General features: G+C 36.7%; 3 protein-coding genes across 3 annotated transcripts in view; 1 reads left to right on the top strand and 2 right to left on the bottom strand.

The window, feature by feature from the left end:
• Positions 1-2,778: 2,778 nt before the first annotated feature.
• On the bottom strand, positions 2,779-6,907 carry LOC144446408 (cytosolic beta-glucosidase-like). The gene is made up of 2 exons (XM_078136168.1): positions 5,248-6,907; positions 2,779-3,698 (listed from the first exon to the last, which is right to left on the bottom strand). Exons 1-2 carry the CDS (start codon positions 6,905-6,907, stop codon positions 3,418-3,420), a joined length of 1,941 nt encoding a protein of 646 aa, XP_077992294.1. The 3' UTR covers positions 2,779-3,417.
• Positions 6,908-8,426: 1,519 nt separating this feature from the next.
• On the bottom strand, positions 8,427-11,573 carry LOC144453579 (protein N-lysine methyltransferase METTL21D-like). The gene is made up of 5 exons (XM_078144901.1): positions 11,323-11,573; positions 10,397-10,507; positions 10,010-10,085; positions 9,222-9,341; positions 8,427-8,734 (listed from the first exon to the last, which is right to left on the bottom strand). The coding sequence occupies exons 1-5, from the start codon at positions 11,571-11,573 to the stop codon at positions 8,633-8,635; spliced, it is 660 nt and encodes a 219-aa protein (XP_078001027.1). The 3' UTR covers positions 8,427-8,632.
• Positions 11,574-13,116: 1,543 nt separating this feature from the next.
• LOC144446399 (lactase/phlorizin hydrolase-like) overlaps positions 13,117-19,325 on the top strand; it is a gene marked incomplete at its 3' end in the record, with an annotated part of 11,372 nt that continues 5,163 nt past the window's right edge. The window contains exons 1-4 of the mRNA XM_078136156.1: positions 13,117-14,006; positions 14,397-14,628; positions 15,062-15,284; positions 16,475-16,666. Coding sequence (XP_077992282.1) covers positions 13,117-14,006; positions 14,397-14,628; positions 15,062-15,284; positions 16,475-16,666 — 1,537 coding nt within the window. The remainder of the gene's footprint in view (positions 14,007-14,396; positions 14,629-15,061; positions 15,285-16,474; positions 16,667-19,325) is intronic.

Raw genomic sequence — 19,325 nt, 5'->3', positions numbered from 1 at the left:
TCCAATCGCATTTAGCACTCCATTACCTTTAATGATACATGTATATTCCGACATATCTCTATCCTTCTGTCACGATCGTTATTACATTCATTCATTCATTCATTCACAAATGCTGAACGAATATTGTAACAATGTAAACCAACCTTGACTGCCCAAATGTGAAGTTCATGATACGGTACTTGCGATATTTACTCTCAAAAGTACACCATTCACATCGTCACTACTCAGTTGCCCGTCAGAGTTCTAGATCGACACTTACTGTAGTTAGTACGGGTCAAACCAGGTAAGAATAGAAAGGGGTATTACTGTAGAAGCTAGCTGCATTCAATGCGTCCTGGTTTATCAAATAAAAATTACCGTCACAAAGAAAGCTCTTTGAGTCATGCCTTCAGCTTCGGAGAGAAATGATGATCAAATGGTACGTCTGTATCCAGAATTGCATTATCAACACTATATCTCAAACCATAGAAAATGTAGTGTCTATGCTCAAACCAATGTCATATAGTAGGAAAGGGCTCATTTACTTACCTTAGCGATCAACTGATTGAAAAAGCGATTATGTAAGCAGACTGTCCGATGTATGATTGAACCAATACCGCCTCGAGGTTCGTCATAGTAACAAAATCACACTACGTAACATCGACTGGTGTGGTATATCTACACCTGTGACTATTCAAACGTATACAGTGAACTTTTCCAAAAGCACACGTGAATCTTTGCATGACAGTGGTGAACTTTTTTAATGGAAAGTGGTGGGCTTCGTTAACGTAAAGCCTCCTGGAAGAATGACAACGGATCGAATTTCAAATATGAAGCTTTTCGACTATGATGGTATTTTGATCTATTCTCTCTCTCTATCCCAACAGCTTAAAACACAGTGTAACGGTTCCTATGTATCTTGCTTGATACTTTATATATATATATAGTTTTGGTAGTACTGGAACTCTTTCTTGGTTGTAACTCGGAGTTTCACGCATAGTGCGATCATCAGACAACTCAGAAAGAGTTCCAGTACTACCAAAACTATTACGCTCTGCCACTGCGGTATAGAGCACTGTCTTAGCAGATTGATACTCACCGAGTTTTATATATATATAAAGTATCAAGTGTTATCAAATATATATTTGTATATATATATATGAAAACTTTATATGCCATTGGGTGACTGTAGCGGCAAAAGTCCCGACATAGCTTACTTGCAATGTGATGAGATGACAACAGCAAGAACCAGACAAAATGAAATCATATTCCTACTATTGCTACCCCATAGGTAATATTACACCTATAGTGGTCTATCCCCGGGGTCTATCAATACACGTAATCCACTCTACCCACTGGGGCGTTAGTAGTTTTGTCACTCAGATTGATGAATTGTGATATATAGGTTATTCCCATTCAATACGGAAATGTACATACATATATATTGATTCATTTCTATCCTTCTTTGTAAGCGCCATATTAATAACATTTGTCATTTTGTTGTGCCTTCTATTCTTAGCTTCCAGTAGGTAGGCCCATGTCAGTTATTATTCCAACAACAACTGCACATATAGTTTTATGATGTTACAAGCTGACGACTAAAGTAAATAAAATTGGCAATAACAGATGGATATTTATGTAGAATTAAAATATTCACTAACTGTAAGCTAAGCCATGCAAATCATAAAAAAAGAAGTCTGCTACAATACTGAATCACCAACGTATTGAAAATAGCGAAAGGGTGTATACACACATAAACGGCGTGGTTACTGGATATTCGATAAACTAAAAACAATCATAGAATGTGTAATTTTTAAATAATTGAGTATATCATATATATGAATTACTCAATTATTGTAACAGCTTACCACTAATTACTGAACAACATATTTACACTGAGATACTTTGTACACATATGGTGTGTATTTTGAATGCATTTCGACTGAAATATCAGGCGCCTTTAACTCAAATGAAAAATATCAATATTTATTCCGATGTAAGCTCTTAAGGAACTTTGTTGGGTGATTATTCGAAAGCAAATGTTTCTACAATCTTAAATGTAAACATTTTGTCTATATATTTTTGCAAAAAGATAGATTACAGTTCTAAGGTGGTTTATGCTATTCAATCCAGTTTTGAAATACCAATTTTGACAATCTTAATTTAATATATCTATAAAGTATATGTGTACCGGGAGTATTAAATCTATGTTGCCATATACTGCCAGTTACATACATCGCCACAACCAAGTAGTAGTCAAATTACAATCATGTCACCTTGTGATTGGTGCATTTCAATTCAAAGACAGTTGAGGGGTATTCCCACACTAATACCATGCAGTGCTTTCCGATTGACGAGTTGACAATGGAGATTATCGGATGAACAGCTCACGTGTCACTGGTACAATTCAGGATGACTCTGTGGCAGCTGACACACAATAACATTAGTAATCACAGTTGATGCATAACAAATATTAATGTTAAGTTACTCGGGCCAAAAGGGTCAGTCATTTTCTGCTTCTGTATCTTCTTGAGTAAAATATAGCTATCGATGAAATGTTTCTGTGGATGTTTTCTGTTTGTACAGACATGTGTACATCTTATTCCCCTTTCTGTGTTAAAGATTCAACTTAGTCTGACTTAGTCGTACACTGATATCGGCACTCCCAGCTACAGGTTAGCCTTGCACGCTCTGCTACTGTAGCCTAAATGCTACAAGTGGTATAGAATCATCTCTTTAGTATAGAGATCTTGACATTCGATGCCACGAATAGCATCTAGACTACTACTACTCCACTAAATTCTAGTCACCGGCAAATAGCCTCTCACAGTAAGACCAAAACAGCAATGAATTTGAACTCTCCTCATTGTATACATGTAGCCCAATGGATCTCCATTTTTCTCTTTCTGGGAAAGAAGTGTGTTCTTTATTGCAAACATGCGTATCAAGATTGTAGAAACATTCTCATTTCAATATGGACACCATTCTAACAAGTTACAAACTCAATTACAACTACAATTTATTTTGACTGCGAATCATTTTTCTGTTTTGTAAGACTTTCATTTAACGTAGATACATGATATGATATTATAATATACTGAAAAGGTGAACTTTAAGTGTAAAATAAATACAATGTGGTGTTCATCACGGTAATATGTATGCATATGGTGCTCGATGATGTCATAGACTCTGTCACGCCAGAGTCTGCGATCACGTGTACAGACACGTCATAGTCTACATTTTGGCTTCCAACCCATTCACAGTCTGATTCAGTTGTCCTATTTAGTTTAGTGACTATTTTCAGTCAATATTTTACAATAAGTTGTTGACAATATGACTATTTGCAAACATCCAGTGTAATCAAGCCTAGCACCAACCACCTGTTAATCTTTCACCCTACAACATTACCCACTTCTAATAAAGATCTAAAGTTTGAGATCAGCAACAAAACCACCAAAATAAAAATCCCGCCAATATTTGCGAATAGAGCACCAGGCGATTCGGAGCTGATGACGTCAGTGCTGAACTCGGAAAACCATTGTCACGAATAACATGGGAATAGAACACAGCGGAGTCTTTCTGAATACGACTTCTGTCATCATCTTCAAAATCCACATAAAAAAGACCAAATCTTTCCCTGTAGCCTGCCGTCCACTCAAAGTTATCGAGTAATGACCAAACTGCATAACCTTTCACATTCACTTGATCCAAGTCAATGGCTGAAATGAAACATTGAGATAGTGGTTGTTATTGTTTGTGATGACATCATTTACTGACACCCACCATATTGTTGAAAAGATATGACAAATTATTACACTGACTTTGCGGACAGATATTAGGTATCACACTTGGAGATTGGGTTTGGTAATCAAGATATGACACTTGAGATCAAGAGAAAATGAATAAATGTTGTTCGGAGACAGAAGGTACTTTCAAATAGAATTTCCATGTTTGACGATTTAATGATTTCCAGAAATCACAATCGAAGAACATGCACGAAATTAGAAGTTTTTAACATTTCATTTTAAGTGGCCAGCACACAGACGACTTAGTTAAAGGTGATACCACATATAACCCAATTTGAGTCTTACTCGCCTAATGTATACAGTAAGGACAAATGATACCCGTGACAATGTTCCTAATATAACAATACTGAGATTACTGTAGATTACTAAATCTGCATGAGAATACCGAGCGCCACGATAGTGTATTGAAATCTGCCTATAACTATGACCAAATAAAAACAAACAACTAATTTACACTGTAATACGCGCTGGTATGTTTGTGGGTTACTTTTGCTTTCTTGTTTCCCTTTTGAAACGTTACGTTTGTATTATTCATATTTGCATGTCTTCTAGTATCTGCATTTGCTGAGAAGTATCCATTCCCTGGGATGAAAATGACGGTATCAAAATATAACAAACGACCAACGTTGTGTAGTCTTATGTAAATATCGTGACAATATTCAAATATTCAAATTCATTGCCAAAAGTGTATCTGTGATAAAACTTCGGTTCTTCGAATATCCAACTGATATCCTTATCAAGAATCTATAAATTTTCACCCACTATGTTTACGAATATATTTACATATACTTAAGATTTCAAAGAATGCAATCAAACATAGAAATAACCTATTCTAGATTTGGTAATTTTTTAACGTTCTCAATAATATACGAAAATGAGGAAGGAGCGAGTACGACTATGGGACGTTGGTCATTGTAGGTACTTTTAAAAAATATAATCAACATATAATTAATGCTGCAACTCATATACGTGTCTTTTTTTTCATCTAAATGTTTCCCATTTATAAATATTTGTTCTGTTCTACAACAGCTTTTTGTTTCGCTATTCGTACATTGACAGGTGTTACATCTACTAGACAGAAGATTATAATCTCTATTGTCACAATGTTTGATTTGTAATTAAGAAATCTATTCAAAAACCGCATGCAATTTATGGGGAAAAGTGATTTTTATTTTCTGACATACGTATTTGTATATTATGATTAAGAAACATGAATATAAAGAAAAAACCGCTTCGTGCTTTAAAAATAATTCATAAATACCAAACAGTAAGCTTATAAACACTACACCACATCACACTACACTACACTACACTACACTACACTACACTATATATAGTGTACTACTAGTCTAGTATACTTTTACTATAAATCTATAACTGTACTCAGTCTGTAACACTCCAATTATAGTATAACATTGTAGCATAAAATAATATACAAAACCATGTAATATACAAGTCTTACCTTTCAAAACTTCGTTCATGTATGACATTAAATAGGCGACTCTATCAAGATCATTCAAATCATATGTATTCGATGAGGAGTATCCATTCTCTGTGATAATGATTTCTGGACTATTGTATTGCTTCTTTATCCATTCTAACAACCTCCTCATACCCCATGGCACGACCTTGAGCCAATTGGACCCCGAACTGGGCCAGTTATGCCCATACCATTTTGCTAAATTGTGATCTTTTTCCCAGCTCGGTGGTAAATCAAAATCTTCAACGTTATTCTCGGTTACATATAAAGTAGTGTAGTGGTTGAGGCCGAAGAAATCCGATGTTCCTCTGATGTAGTCTTGTTCGGGTTTTGTGAACTCGGGTAATCTCGAATCATTGAGACCCTGATGACGACTTATTGCGGCGATTCTAATTTTCATCGTTTCTGGGTAGTCGCCATTTACAAAGATTGGATGAGCAAACCATCCTAACATGAACTGCAGCATACGATCTGCAATACGTGGATCTCCTGCTTCAAACCAATCGGAATTCAAAGAAATACCAATTTTACCATGCTGGTGTTCCCTGAATTCATCGTTATAGGTGTGCCATACTTTGGCATGTGATTTGATCAAATTATGAGCAACAATATAGGTAGTCACTCCGTCTTCCATGATCCCGGGTGCATGGGCTCCAGTTCCGTACCCAAGTTGTGTGATAACCCACGGTTCGTTTATTGTTATCCAATGTTTCACACGGTCGCCAAACCGTTCAAAACACAACCTAGCATAAGTATTGAAATCGCGAATCACGGCTTCATCTGCCCACCCGCCATATCGATCATGGAGTGGTTGTGGCAGATCCCAATGATACAACGTAACCATGGGAATAATACCTGCCTCCCGAAGAGCATTAATCAAGTTATTGTAGTATTTTATACCAGCTTCATTGATTGTTGCCATGGTACCATCAGGCATGATGCGGGACCAACTTAAAGAAAACCGATAAAACTTTACACCCAAGAGTTTCAAAAGTTCAACATCTTCCTTCCATTTGTTGTAACTATCGCAAGCAATATCGGCGTTATCTCCATTACTAATTGCTCCAGGTTGGCGACTAAATGTGTCCCAAATACTAGGACCCTTTCCAGATATACTATAGACGTTACCACTCCCTTCTATTTGGTGAGCTGAAGTAGCCACACCCCATAGGAAATCACTAGGGAAATTACCGTAAAGAAAAGCGTCTCTCTCCGGATTGTGAAAGATGCCGGGGTAAACGTAGAAACCACTGCGATCCATTGGCAAATATTGAATGCTATATCTGTGCTCCGTCGATGAGCGCGTTGCCAGGATATAGATGATGGTTAATATGGCAAAAATCAACAAAAGATGTGATGGTGAAAGTGTCATCCGACAATATTGACGAAATCGTCTAGATGTAGTTGACATACATACATCTCCCAGCCACAATCGTAACTTAGACATGCCACAATCGTAATAATGTCCTGTTTGGCCAACACAACCCTGGAAAAAGTCCTTCACCGTCGCCATCATGTTTTGACATCGTTGCTTGGCCATCGGGATGTGGACAGCAAACAGACGTGTCTTTGTCGACATGATGGAGTCTTGTATGGTATTAACGGACCATGGAGTGTTGGATAAATCCCCAGATTCGGCCATTGTACCCGGATGTTGTTTTACTGTTCCGAAAATAGGACTTGACAAACGAGATGGTGTAAGGCTGGAGAATGGAGTGGTGACGCGTGGCAGATTTCATGTACGCAGATTTGTGATTCCAGCACGAGTTCGATTGTGTGTCACCAGCTTCATTGCAAGCGAACATCATAATCCTCTACACAGCTGACACACATTTTCTAGTGTGTGAACTATTTTGAATACATCAAACAACAGTCTCGATAGTTTATGAGTTCATAGGTAACTTTGTATTGTCATTTAAACCTGACTGACTGTATCTCACCTTTCCGACGTTTAAATGGCTCACTGACACTGTCAATGATTTCAAACCAAAGCTTCCACACTGTGTTCTCATTCTGTATTTAGTCCTTCTTGCAGACGGTGCACGCGTTTCAGAGAAGGAAAGGACGACTTACTCCGTATGCAAGCAGGACACATTCTATATATACCTCAGTTGTTTGTCTGAGTTCATACATAGCTAGTTGATTTTTTGCAATCTTTACTTTCTAATTTGTTTTGACTTTCCATTGTGACGCAACAGAAAACTTGACTTCAAGACCTTTGCCATGTCAAATGAAACGGAAACCTACAATTGGCAAATCTTGCCCATACAAGAAATATAGTGGGCCATCTTCATTAAATATAGAAATCAACCTGAAAATTGGGAATCCCCTTTCAGAGGGATGTCACCTCTTCCAGAGTGTTTCCAAAACACAAGTGATACTGAAATCATACCCACAAGGGAATGTTACTGCTAGGCATCCTAATGAGATGTAATATTACTACTTAAAGAAGAACAGAAGAAGAGTTTACTGTAAAACAAATTTTATTTAAAAAAATAGTATCTCATGTACATTGACTAATTGGTAAAAACTGGCATACATGTACTTTCAACATTAATTTCATGAGAAGTGGATATGCTATTTGTGCAGTCAGTGTATTTGAATCTTACTGTATTGAGATCATTCCAGATCTTTTTCATTGTAAATCACATCTGATGACATTCAATATCCCCCGTTGACCCAAAATCATTTCAGTATATACACTAAAGATATACTAATGTCACAATGTTAAAGATCAAGTATTGTACCTATATACATATATCTACAGGAAACAGTACATGTATATCACATACTATGAGAAATGGGAATAACATATAATTTCATCTTTACAATGAATGTGATAACATTTGTCAGTGCTGCAACATGCATAGTAAAACTGTTTGTGTCAATACCTACCAGAATGTGGAAAGCATACAAAACTTATCTTTATTTCAATTTCAGTTTTGTATTTTAATAAGCAAGTTTTGTTTTTAAAAAATTACACTTCTTATCCTCTGACATATCTTTCTCCCCATTCCTCTACACCTCTTCCCCAGACTCCCCCCCCCCCTCACATCTTTTTCCCTCTTCTTTCTAGCCATCTACTTTCAATACAAAAGTACATCATAAGTTATGATTGATAACTGAAACATAATGAGTGTAAAGTACTTATTGCACAGCTGCTTAATACTCTGAAAGCATTACACATTTACTAGGAATTTAGTTTTGTATCATTAAAAGTTAATCCTGGTAGATCTATGTGGTCTCAACAACATAGCCAGATATGTAACATTTCAATAGATACACCATGGAGGCTGAAATCTGTTGAATGGCAGTAATAAGTAATGGTGTGTGTCACTGGCTAACAAAATATCTAGGGACCCTTTGGTCACCTTTTAGCAAAGTGAATAAGATGAATATCTTCACTCCTGTAGACTTCATCCTGTCTTTCCAGTCCAATTGGGTGAACTGTGAAATCTTTTTCTATTAACTGGGAAAAATAGAAGAGGAGGATTGTTTGAACAAAATTTTCAAGTATATATCTTTGTTAGCTAATAACTTTATGTCTAATGTCATAATTCTAAATTTCATGCTGCTAAATGTAATATCAGTGATGGTATTATCTCTTTGGGAGCAGACAACAGGATTGCACATATGTTATTTGTGTTTACAGTGATACTTTTAATGCATACACATACATGTTAAAATGGTATTTAATCTAAATGATAATTGGAGATCAAAACTTGGGTTGTTGAATGGGAACTTTAGTAAGATTGAGACAATTTATGTAATTCAAAAGAGAAATGTGAACAAGAAAGTTTGGTAAACATTCTACATATAGCAATATATGAATATGTATATGAATACATTTTGATCATAGACACAGTCATTTTCTTTTGAAAGGTGATTTATAAAACCTTGAATAGTATTGATTTTGATAAACATATGAAAAGTTTTATAAGTTTAATAGCACCCACCTGAAAGAACTTCCTCTCCAGTTCTGGTTTATTTCCTGTGGTCCTTTTTTCATACGACATAATCACATTGGTTTGTTTACCACTCAGATATGAAATGGTCTCTACTAGTGGTCCAAGAGACTGGAAAAGTAAGTGGTTAATTTCAGTATAACTTATGTAATTCCATGAATTAATTATTGATTCTAACAATGATAACCCTTCAAGATAAATGGGCTTGGGATATGTTTGCCGGACTGTCTACATGGATCTGTTGCTCTCCTTCACTCATTTCGAGAATGAGCTCAGTGGCATCACAGATCCAGTGAGTTCCATAGACAGGCTAGCAAAAACCCAGCCATCACAGATCCAGTGAGTGGCGTAGACAGGCTAGCAAGAACCCAGCCATCACAGATCCAGCAACACAGACAGGCTATATGTTCACAAAGCAAAGCATGGATTTGGTGGTATGTAAGAGTATCTAAAACATTAAAGTGAGACCATGAACTGAGAGTCTCAGTTTGCAAAAAATAGTCATCTGAGATCAGTCTCAGTTTGCCAGTCTCAGATGGCAAAAGAAACATCTACCTGAGAATAGTCTTAGTTCGCAAAAAATTGATACTTCGGATTTGATGAAAAACAAATGCATTACATAAGTTGAAAAGAAAGAATTAAACAAAATCACTTATAAATCATTTCATATTTGTTTCTAGACAAACAAAACATTTTTCATATATCCTTTAATACAAAATTTTGTGTTTTTTGTACTTCTAGAAACTAAAGCCTGAATTTTAATTTACATAATGTCTTACCTCCCCATAGTATATGCAGTCTGATATGAATACAAAGTCTGGGCCTTGGATCATGGTGTCATCAATATTGTCTCCCCTAGAATTGACAGAAACTTGAATAAACTACCAATTAAAACTAATATGGGCAATCTTATATGTTAACCATTCATGTCCTGTGAATGCCAGAATAAGACCTGAACCACATTATGTGTACTTCAAACTTCACTGAAACAGGTTACAGGGTACGAGTACTCATTGCACACTTATCTTCAAAGAGATGGAATAACGTTAATTCATAGTTAGAAACAATATGCTGTTATATTTGATTGCCATGAATTTTTTTTTTTGCGTAGCATTAAAAAGGTTCTTCAACTAACTCTATGAACAAGTTATTCTCTGTAAACATACCATTTCAAAGACTTTGCTTCAGCTGATCCCTGGAAGTGCTGTTCATTTGTTTTGATATTCATTTTCATCAATGGTACAAATTCCTCCAAGTCAGTCAACACCACACCTGCCCTGTAATAACAGGGATTACATGTATGAGTACTCATTGTAATAATTACATGTGTATATCACATACATGATGTAAGTTTACATTTCTTCACGGTTACAGTCAGTAGGCTTAGGAAACAACCATTATACCATGTGCTCACGTATCATGTGAAAATTTTGAAGGAAATACGTCATTATACATTAAGTGCGATGAGCAATGTCATTTAGTATGCAGGCCCATATCTACAGGCACAAATAATTATAAGGTAGATATTTACTACTGTTTTTATTGTAGTTTCATTTGTTCATGCATACTTTTGAGGAAATTTTGTTTATTTTAATCACTGTTTCTGGGCTCCGTACTGTGATTCATTCAACCATCTGTGTATGAATAAGTACACATGTTAACATCTAATACAAGCATGATATACAAAATGGTCATATTTTTATATGAGATTACTGATTAGATTACACTATTTCAGTAATTCGACAAAATCGATAGAACAGATATTATACTGGTGTAAATTGTTGAATTACTTGGATAAACCACATCTATTTTTCGCAGTAGGATCCATGCAGTGATTAAAGATAGTGGCGAGATTATGAAAAGCGTGTAACTACTGAAAATGATAAAGGATCGAGACATTTGGAAAATACGTAGGCGAACTAACAACGAATATTCGGAATAAACTCCGTGTTCCATGTCCCTTTGAATTTGATACGAAATACAGAGCTCACACAACGCCCAGCATCCCTGCTGCCATCTAAAGTAATTTTCGCATATTACATTCAAGCATAGACCCTCCACAAACGATAATAAAATACGCTTTCATGATTACCCTAGCACAGCCGATGTCAGGCCTACTATTCCTGTTCCTGCTCCAAGCTCAACCACTCTTTTTCCGGGCAACTTTCCATAACTTTTCGCGAAATCCTGAGTTTGAATGTATGAGGCAAATACTAGAGCTGCGTCCCAAACAACGCATCCCACGTCACCAACTTCGCATTGATTAATCTGTAAAACAACCGAGTTTTTCAATTCAAATTCCCGTACAAACAACCCAGCCATGTCTCCCATGGGCGCAGCCATCTTGAATGTTTGGTGGGAAATGCAGTGTATGATGGGATACATGGTTTGCGACGATGATGATGACGGGGGATAACCAGCATCGTTTAATAGCAAACAGTATTTCGTATCTCATCGCGCGATCAAGAAATGAACATTTTTGAATGCACATTATTTCATGCACTATCGCATATATGTAGCCTATGATAAAGTTTGCGTGAAAGGGTGTGAAAAGAATGTATTACACAAGGTGCGGAGAATGGGAGGGGTCATATTTTACAAATCGGTTCTCGGGGAGGGTCATATTTTAGAAAATGGAATTAATGGAGGGTCACATTTTACTTTCATCGTATTATCTAACGTTGCATTATTGTGTGATTGTGGCATCACACCGCTGTCACCTGTGTCACATATTCCAAACCTGACAGATCCCACCACTGCCACCATTGTATTGTACTGTAATAAGCTTATCACGAGATCATAGCAGTCAAATTACTGCTGATAGCCATGACGTGAATCAGTTGTTGTTTGTGGTGTGTTTGTGGTGTGAGCACAGGGGCTTGGAATTGGCCATATTTGTTTACAAATATTTGTTTTTGTTTACTGTTCACTTTTTTTTTACAAATTTTTTTTTGTCTGTTGTTTTCTTTCTTTCTTTTTTCTTTTTCTTTTTTTTTCCTTTTCAAAAATATATTTTACCTACAAGGTACCATGCAAAAGTAATGATTTGAACAACTGGTGTGTTTTTTTTTCTAAATTAATCTTAACTTGGTTTTAATAAACCAGTTTTACTATGACTACCTTATTAATTATTTATGATTTACTTCTACTGATCGCCCTCCACCTTTGTTACATTTATAGTTAAATGTTATTACATTTATGGTTAGTATTACATTTATAGTTTTTATTACATTTATGGGTCATACACCTGTCGAGCGCCGCCAACGACTGTACTTTATACTTATCTATCCCTCGCTTAGTAGTACATGTCAGACAACTAGTCGATTTTCTCAAATCTTTTGAAAAAGCGAAACAAATGTTAAGAGACTATGTTGACACGGTTTTTAGTTTAGTTTTATTGCCGATGAAAAGGGTAAAGTGAAAGTTGATTTACGTACATGCCCCCCCCCCCCCCCCCCCCCCCATGCACTGCAACATTTCACAAAATGCACCGACTGTTTCAGCGAATAAAAATCTTAAACTCGACAGGACACTGATGAGTGAACTTTTTTTTCTTGGACCTGTCCCTCTGCCTCTTTTTTACCATCGCTTCTTTTCCTTCCATGATTTTCTACACGTGAACTTTCGAGAAACGAATTTATGTAACATGATCCCGACTTAGGGGTGCTGTTGCTGAACAGAACAGCTATTCTGTATTATCTATTTATCCGCTTCTGTTAGCTTCGCCATGGCCAACCGTTACCTAACAGAAAAATCAAATCAGATTTCTAAAGGACGCCACAAACAACCCATATCTATCAAAATCTGATTATTTTTAAAGTTACATATGATATACATCAGCGTAGAACTTCTATGATGCGCAGTAGTTATCTCGACCCACTTCATGATGGCTACTCCTCTCCTTAATTCGCTTTTCTCATTCCTTCTTTTCACATGTCTCATCACTTTCGGTAAAACTCAAGAAGATACAGAAGAATACCTGTATCCAGTGTTTAACGACCCAGAAAGGGACTCGTTCTACAATGATACTTTCCCAGAGGGTTTCATCTGGGGTAGTGCCACTTCGGCGTATCAAATAGAAGGTGGATGGCTAGAAGACAACAAGGGGCTCAGTATTTGGGACACTTTTAGTCACAGTGGTCGTATCTATAACAACCAGAACGGTGACGTTGCTTGTGACAGCTACCACAAATATGAAGATGACATTGAACTTTTGGTAAGGTTGGGCGTAACCCAATACCGTTTTTCCATCTCCTGGCCACGTATCATGCCCGATGGTACTATGAACTCTCTCAACCAAGCTGGTATCGACTATTATAGTACGCTGTTGGACAAATTAATTGAAGCAGGAATCGATCCGATGGTGACACTTTACCATTGGGATCTGCCGCAGGCGCTTCAAGATATCGGAGGATGGGAAAATGACTCTCTAGCAGAGCTTTTCAAAGAATACGCAGACATTTGTTTTCAAGAATTCGGCCCCAGAGTTAAATATTGGGCAACTTTCAACGAGCCCTATGTAGTGACATGGTTAGGATATGGAATTAACGTCTTTGCGCCCGGCATCTACGATCCAGGCAGTGCACCGTATAGAACTGCACATACTATCATCAAAGCCCACGCCAAAGCTTACAATATCTACCAAGAAAAATACAAAGCTACCCAGGGTGGTATGATCACTATTGTCCTCAGTACAGACTGGGGTGAACCAGAAGACCCGAATGATCCACTAGACGTAGCTGCTGCTGATAGATATATGCAATTTACTGCTGGTTGGTAAGTAAAGACCACGACACTTGTTGACGTATTTTGATTTTAATTCTCAAAATAAGTATCTAATTCATAAAATAGAAGATCTCTGACAATCGTCTGTTGGTCTAAAAATATATATCCACGTTTAATTACAAGTTTTACTTGATGTAACAGATACAAATGTATCATTATGAGAAAATTTAAGGAGGTGGATTTTTATTTTTATATTTGTGTCAGGAAATCATGACATTGCAAATAAACGCAGTGTTGTCTGATGTAAATGAATAACTTATAATGCAGTATTTTTGTAATCAGGTGAGTGATAATAGACTTAAGAAACTGTTACATGATGATTGATGTTTATCTCTTTGATTTAATCGCTACTTGTGTTGTGCGCATCTTTCATTCTTGCAGGTACGCCCATCCTATTTTCATCAATGGTGATTACCCAGATGTGATGAAATGGCAGGTTGGCAATAAAAGCATAGCACAGGGATTTAACGAATCTCGTTTGCCCACATTTACTGAAGAGGAGAAAGCTTACATTAAAGGCACTGCCGATTTCTTTGGTTTAAATCAATATACTACCACTATCTGTGTACATGACGTGAATCCAAACTCAGAACCTAATTATGAACAAGATCAGGTAAAATGCCAATTTTAATTAATCGTGTAAACATTAATTATATAAACTAATAGTGAGAAGGAAAAATACCACATATCTCATCCAATAATGCTTATTTAATTAATGTCTACCCGTCAAGTTCCAGAAATGCCGTCGATATAGATACCAATTAATCGTGAGATTCAGGTTCGTTGGTGAATTTTGGTAATTTTTTTAAAATTGTGCTTACAACCGATTACATTTATTAATTACATGTAATGCACAAAGACGTCCAGTGAATTAATTGCAAATTAAATCATCCACCAATCAATGAATTATTTTAAAAACCATTGAACATGACTCTCTCTCTCTCTCTCTCTCTCTCTCTCTCTCTCTCTCTCTCTCTCTCTCTCTCTCTCTCTCTCTCTCTCTCTCTCTCTCTCTCTCTCTCTCTCTCTCTCTCTCTCTCTCTCAGGACGTTACTAGGTATCAGAAGGACGAATGGCCAACATCCCCCTCTGGTTGGTTGAGGCCAGTACCGTGGGGTTTACGAAAGTTACTGAACTGGTTGAAAGCAGAGTACAATGATCCAATAATAGTTGTCACTGAAAACGGAATTTCAACAGAGGATACGGACGACTTGGCAGATGATTCCAGAATTACGTTTTATACTGCCTATATTGACGAAGTCTTGAAAGGTAAGCAATACTAGTATAGCGGATTCCAAGGGGGGGGGTGTTATGTGACAGAATCACATGGGCCACAACAGTTTCGCTAGTGTATTTTTTATGTTATAGCTACACGTATTTAATATACATTCAGAATACCTTTATTTCTATGATAACCTCAGACTTAGTCCCCTCATCATCATCTACACACACACGCCTTGATTATTTGTCTAGCTAATACTAAGGAGTTCACACATTTATCACATGTAACAAGATGTTGTACTGTCACTGACACATCAACTATTGACAATCGATCGTTTAGGCTGCGGTCAGAATTTCCGGCGGGAGGGAGATATTTTGGTCAAAACTTTTTCTGCAGCCCCCTTCGCGCTCATAAAATGTAATGCACCCCGATCCCCGAAATGAAAGCAAGAATTTTCATAGCCCTCATATGTGGAATTATACGGTACCCCCCCCCCCCCACTTCCTGCATTCTGGAGATTTACAATTGTATGGTACACTACACATTGGCAATAGACTTCAGTGTACATTCATAACAATAAGAGACTTTGCTAAAAAGGTCTCACAATGGGCTGTAACCTGTACTTGGAGATATACTAGTACTTAGCCAGCAAGGTATTCACTTTCAATCATGAATTTTTGACAGAAACAGCCCCCCTCCCCATGATAGATCGGGAGGGTGTGGGAGGTGACGTCGACATCCCCACGATGACCATTTTTTTTCAAAATAAGGACATGTTGAAAAAAATGTAGTACTTGGATATTGTTTTCAATTTCCCAATTTCACTCTAAGCACATTATTATACAACTGTAAGCCTAGATTGTCTATATTCTCTCTCTCTCTCCCTCCCCCTCCCTCCCTCCCTCCCTCCCTCCCTCCCTCCCTCCCTCCCTCCCCCCCCCTCTCTCTCTCTTTCTCTCTCTCTCTCTCTCTCTCTCTCTCTCTCTCTCTCTCTCTCTCTCTCTCTCTCTCTCTCTCTCTCTCTCTCTCTCTCTCTCTCTCTCTCTCTCTCTCTCTCTCTCTCTCTCTCTCTTTTTTCATGACCCTCCAATTTCTTCCCAGGCCCCCTGCCGTATATTCTGACCGCAGCCTTACTTACTTCAACGTGGTGTACCGCATACAGGTAACGCCATTATGTTACCTTTTGTATGATATTCGTTTGATTTTGAATTATTAAACAATACCATGTTTATTTCAGCCATAAAACTTGATGATGTAAACGTCCAAGGGTATTTTGCCTGGTCATTGATGGACAACTTTGAATGGACATCCGGCTATAGTCAGCGCTTTGGTCTTCACTACGTGGACTTTAATGATGACGACCGTCCTCGTACAAGGAAGAACTCAGCTGATTTTTACACTCAGCTTATCAAGAACAACGGGTTCAAGGGTGTAGACGTATCTGGCGCACAACGTTTCTCTTTCTCAATTTTAACATTTTTGACAGTGTTTTTATCTATTTTGTACATATCGGTCGAAGTACGGTAGGCTATTTCTGACTAAAATCTTGTTTTTTTTACTCCAAATTGAACTATAAATCAAGAATCAAAAACAACAGATTTCGTTAAAGCCAAATCTGGCGCTCAGCGTTTGACTGTCTCAATTTTAACACTTTTAACTGTATTATTTTCAGTCTATTTCAATATGTTAATCAAGTTTTTATAAAATCTACTATAACACATTTATTTTAAACTTCCGTAACATAACGTTGCAGGTATGATGAATTGAATGATATGTGTAATACCATTCCAAATTTCATTGGCCAACAAGTATAATTAGGCAGAGAATTCCATGGGATTGTTCACTTTCCTTGTACAAAGCAATGTCTTCTGGTGTCCAAAGGGTCAGTTATCTCCCATCTGTCTTGTGATGTTATTAGAAGAAAAAAACATTCGGAGTGTTGTGAACAATATTGGGTTTTTAAAACAACAACGGAGACCGGTGCTAAACAATATCCGTATCCTTCTCAAAAGGATGATAACACTATCCCAAATTCCTTAAATAACTTCCTTAAATAAATTGGGAACTAACCTCGGGTCCGTAATGGATCCTGAAATTAATTGGCAAACCAGTAGTATCAATAATATTACCTCTGATGAGATTCCATTCATGCTGTCACGTGACACAACTAATTCACTTACTTTACACCATGATGTCACATGACACATGGACTATTTAAACAAGTCACTCAGTTATTCGTGGTTTAGAACACTTCAACATTTATTTTCCTTCAATTCACTTGTCATACTCAATGATTATAAAGTGTCCATTTTTGCACACATATATAATTGAGACAATATGTATTGGACAAGTTATGTAGACTACATATACATGTACAACGAACGGTGAAGGAATTAAAGAAATCATATGTTGGAGAGGTACATTTTTATTTGTGAGTCAATGTATTTCTATTCCGCTAATAAATAAATATAATAAATGTTAATGGAGTGATGGGTTATTTACTATTAAACAGGTACAGTGTATGATTTTGATCGCCAAACGACGTTCAGGGTATAAAATTTGGGCGTGAAATGTACACAGTCGTATTCGTTTCTCGTGCGTTGAAATTTACATGCAAACCTCAGAGAACCATAGGCAATCATCATTGCCCCAGTACACTCCATACACATATCACCTTTGATTTATTTTTTTATCAAAGATTTCCTTATATTTTTATTAGTTTTTTTAGTGTTGTTTGTCCAGTATTTGTTTGTAAAAAATTCAATGGTATAACATCGCTGTACGAAATTATCCCACTTCTAAATATACTGTTACTCTTACTCTGCTATCTCGCCATCACAGCCATTACTTAGAAAATGTGAAAAATTATTTAATTACCCTGAAAGTAAGTAATTAAAGTTGGCAGACATTTTTCAAATCCATACAAAAATACGCCCTCACCGAAAGAGGGGCAAGGACCTTTATTTTCCAGCAATATCGTTGGGGGCGTACACCAAAAGGTTGAAACTTTATTGACAATCCAACTATACTCTGCTATATCATACTTAGTATTTGTGTAATACTATAATAACGAATGGTTACCAAGCCTTATCAAGATATAAATTTCTCCTGCAATTTGTCCTAACACTATAGTAGACAAATTATCCAGTAATAATGAGGATGACGAAATAAGAACTGAATTATTACAATTGTGACAAATATGACATAACTAATATTTATTTTCATAAATAGACATTTTTATCAAGCCGCGCAAAATTTCCCATGAATTATTAAAATTGATTTTAACTTCTAAGTCTCGTTTCATTCGCATGTAAAAAAAAGTGTACGATTCAGATAATATAAGCGTATTGATAGCCTTACGTAATGAATATCTACATAGACAAGTAATTATACTTCAAGTTGTTAAAACTTCTCTTTTTAAAAGGGGACAGTAACGGCGATTGTTGACGTTTTGACGTTTATTTCGACTCGAAGCACCGCCGAAACAACGACGCGCGCAATGACTGTAAAACAATAAGAAAAATAGGTTTACATAATTATCCAAACAAATTTTAAATAAATAAATAATAAATAGAAAAAAAGGTCCCGTACATTCTTTTCGAACGCGTACAACTAACTGTCTTGCACGTCGTATCCTATAGTGGTTATCACTTGTATCTCTTCAGACAAAGGTGTTGATAGAAACTAAAGACCGCACAGTTCTGTTTTGTTTGTATGTCGATCAAAAAATTCCTCTAATGGTCAATTCTACTTCATTTCTCCTACTATAATTTTGGTTGATTGAATAAACCATTAAAGAAACACGTGTTGATGTCATGTACATGACTAAGAAACACGTGTTGATGTCGTGTACAGTAGATCTAAATCTCCAATTGGTTGTGTTACACCTCAGACTGTCTCCCCACAGACGTGATATATGCGACCTTTCAATCGAAGTGATAAACTGTGCTTATTTCGTCACAAAATATTGAATGTTGGGTGTCACAGAGGACTTTGACACGTTAGACATTTGATAAAAAAATACTATGATCCCAGACTACTATTGGTCTGATCTTTGTGACATAGCGACGTAGAAGTTTGCACGTTCC

Source organism: Glandiceps talaboti, chromosome 2, assembly GCF_964340395.1.
Source record: "Glandiceps talaboti chromosome 2, keGlaTala1.1, whole genome shotgun sequence".
Lineage (NCBI taxonomy): Eukaryota > Metazoa > Hemichordata > Enteropneusta > Spengelidae > Glandiceps > Glandiceps talaboti.
Note: the sequence above shows the minus strand (reverse complement) of the source record. Positions and strands in the feature narration are given on the sequence as shown.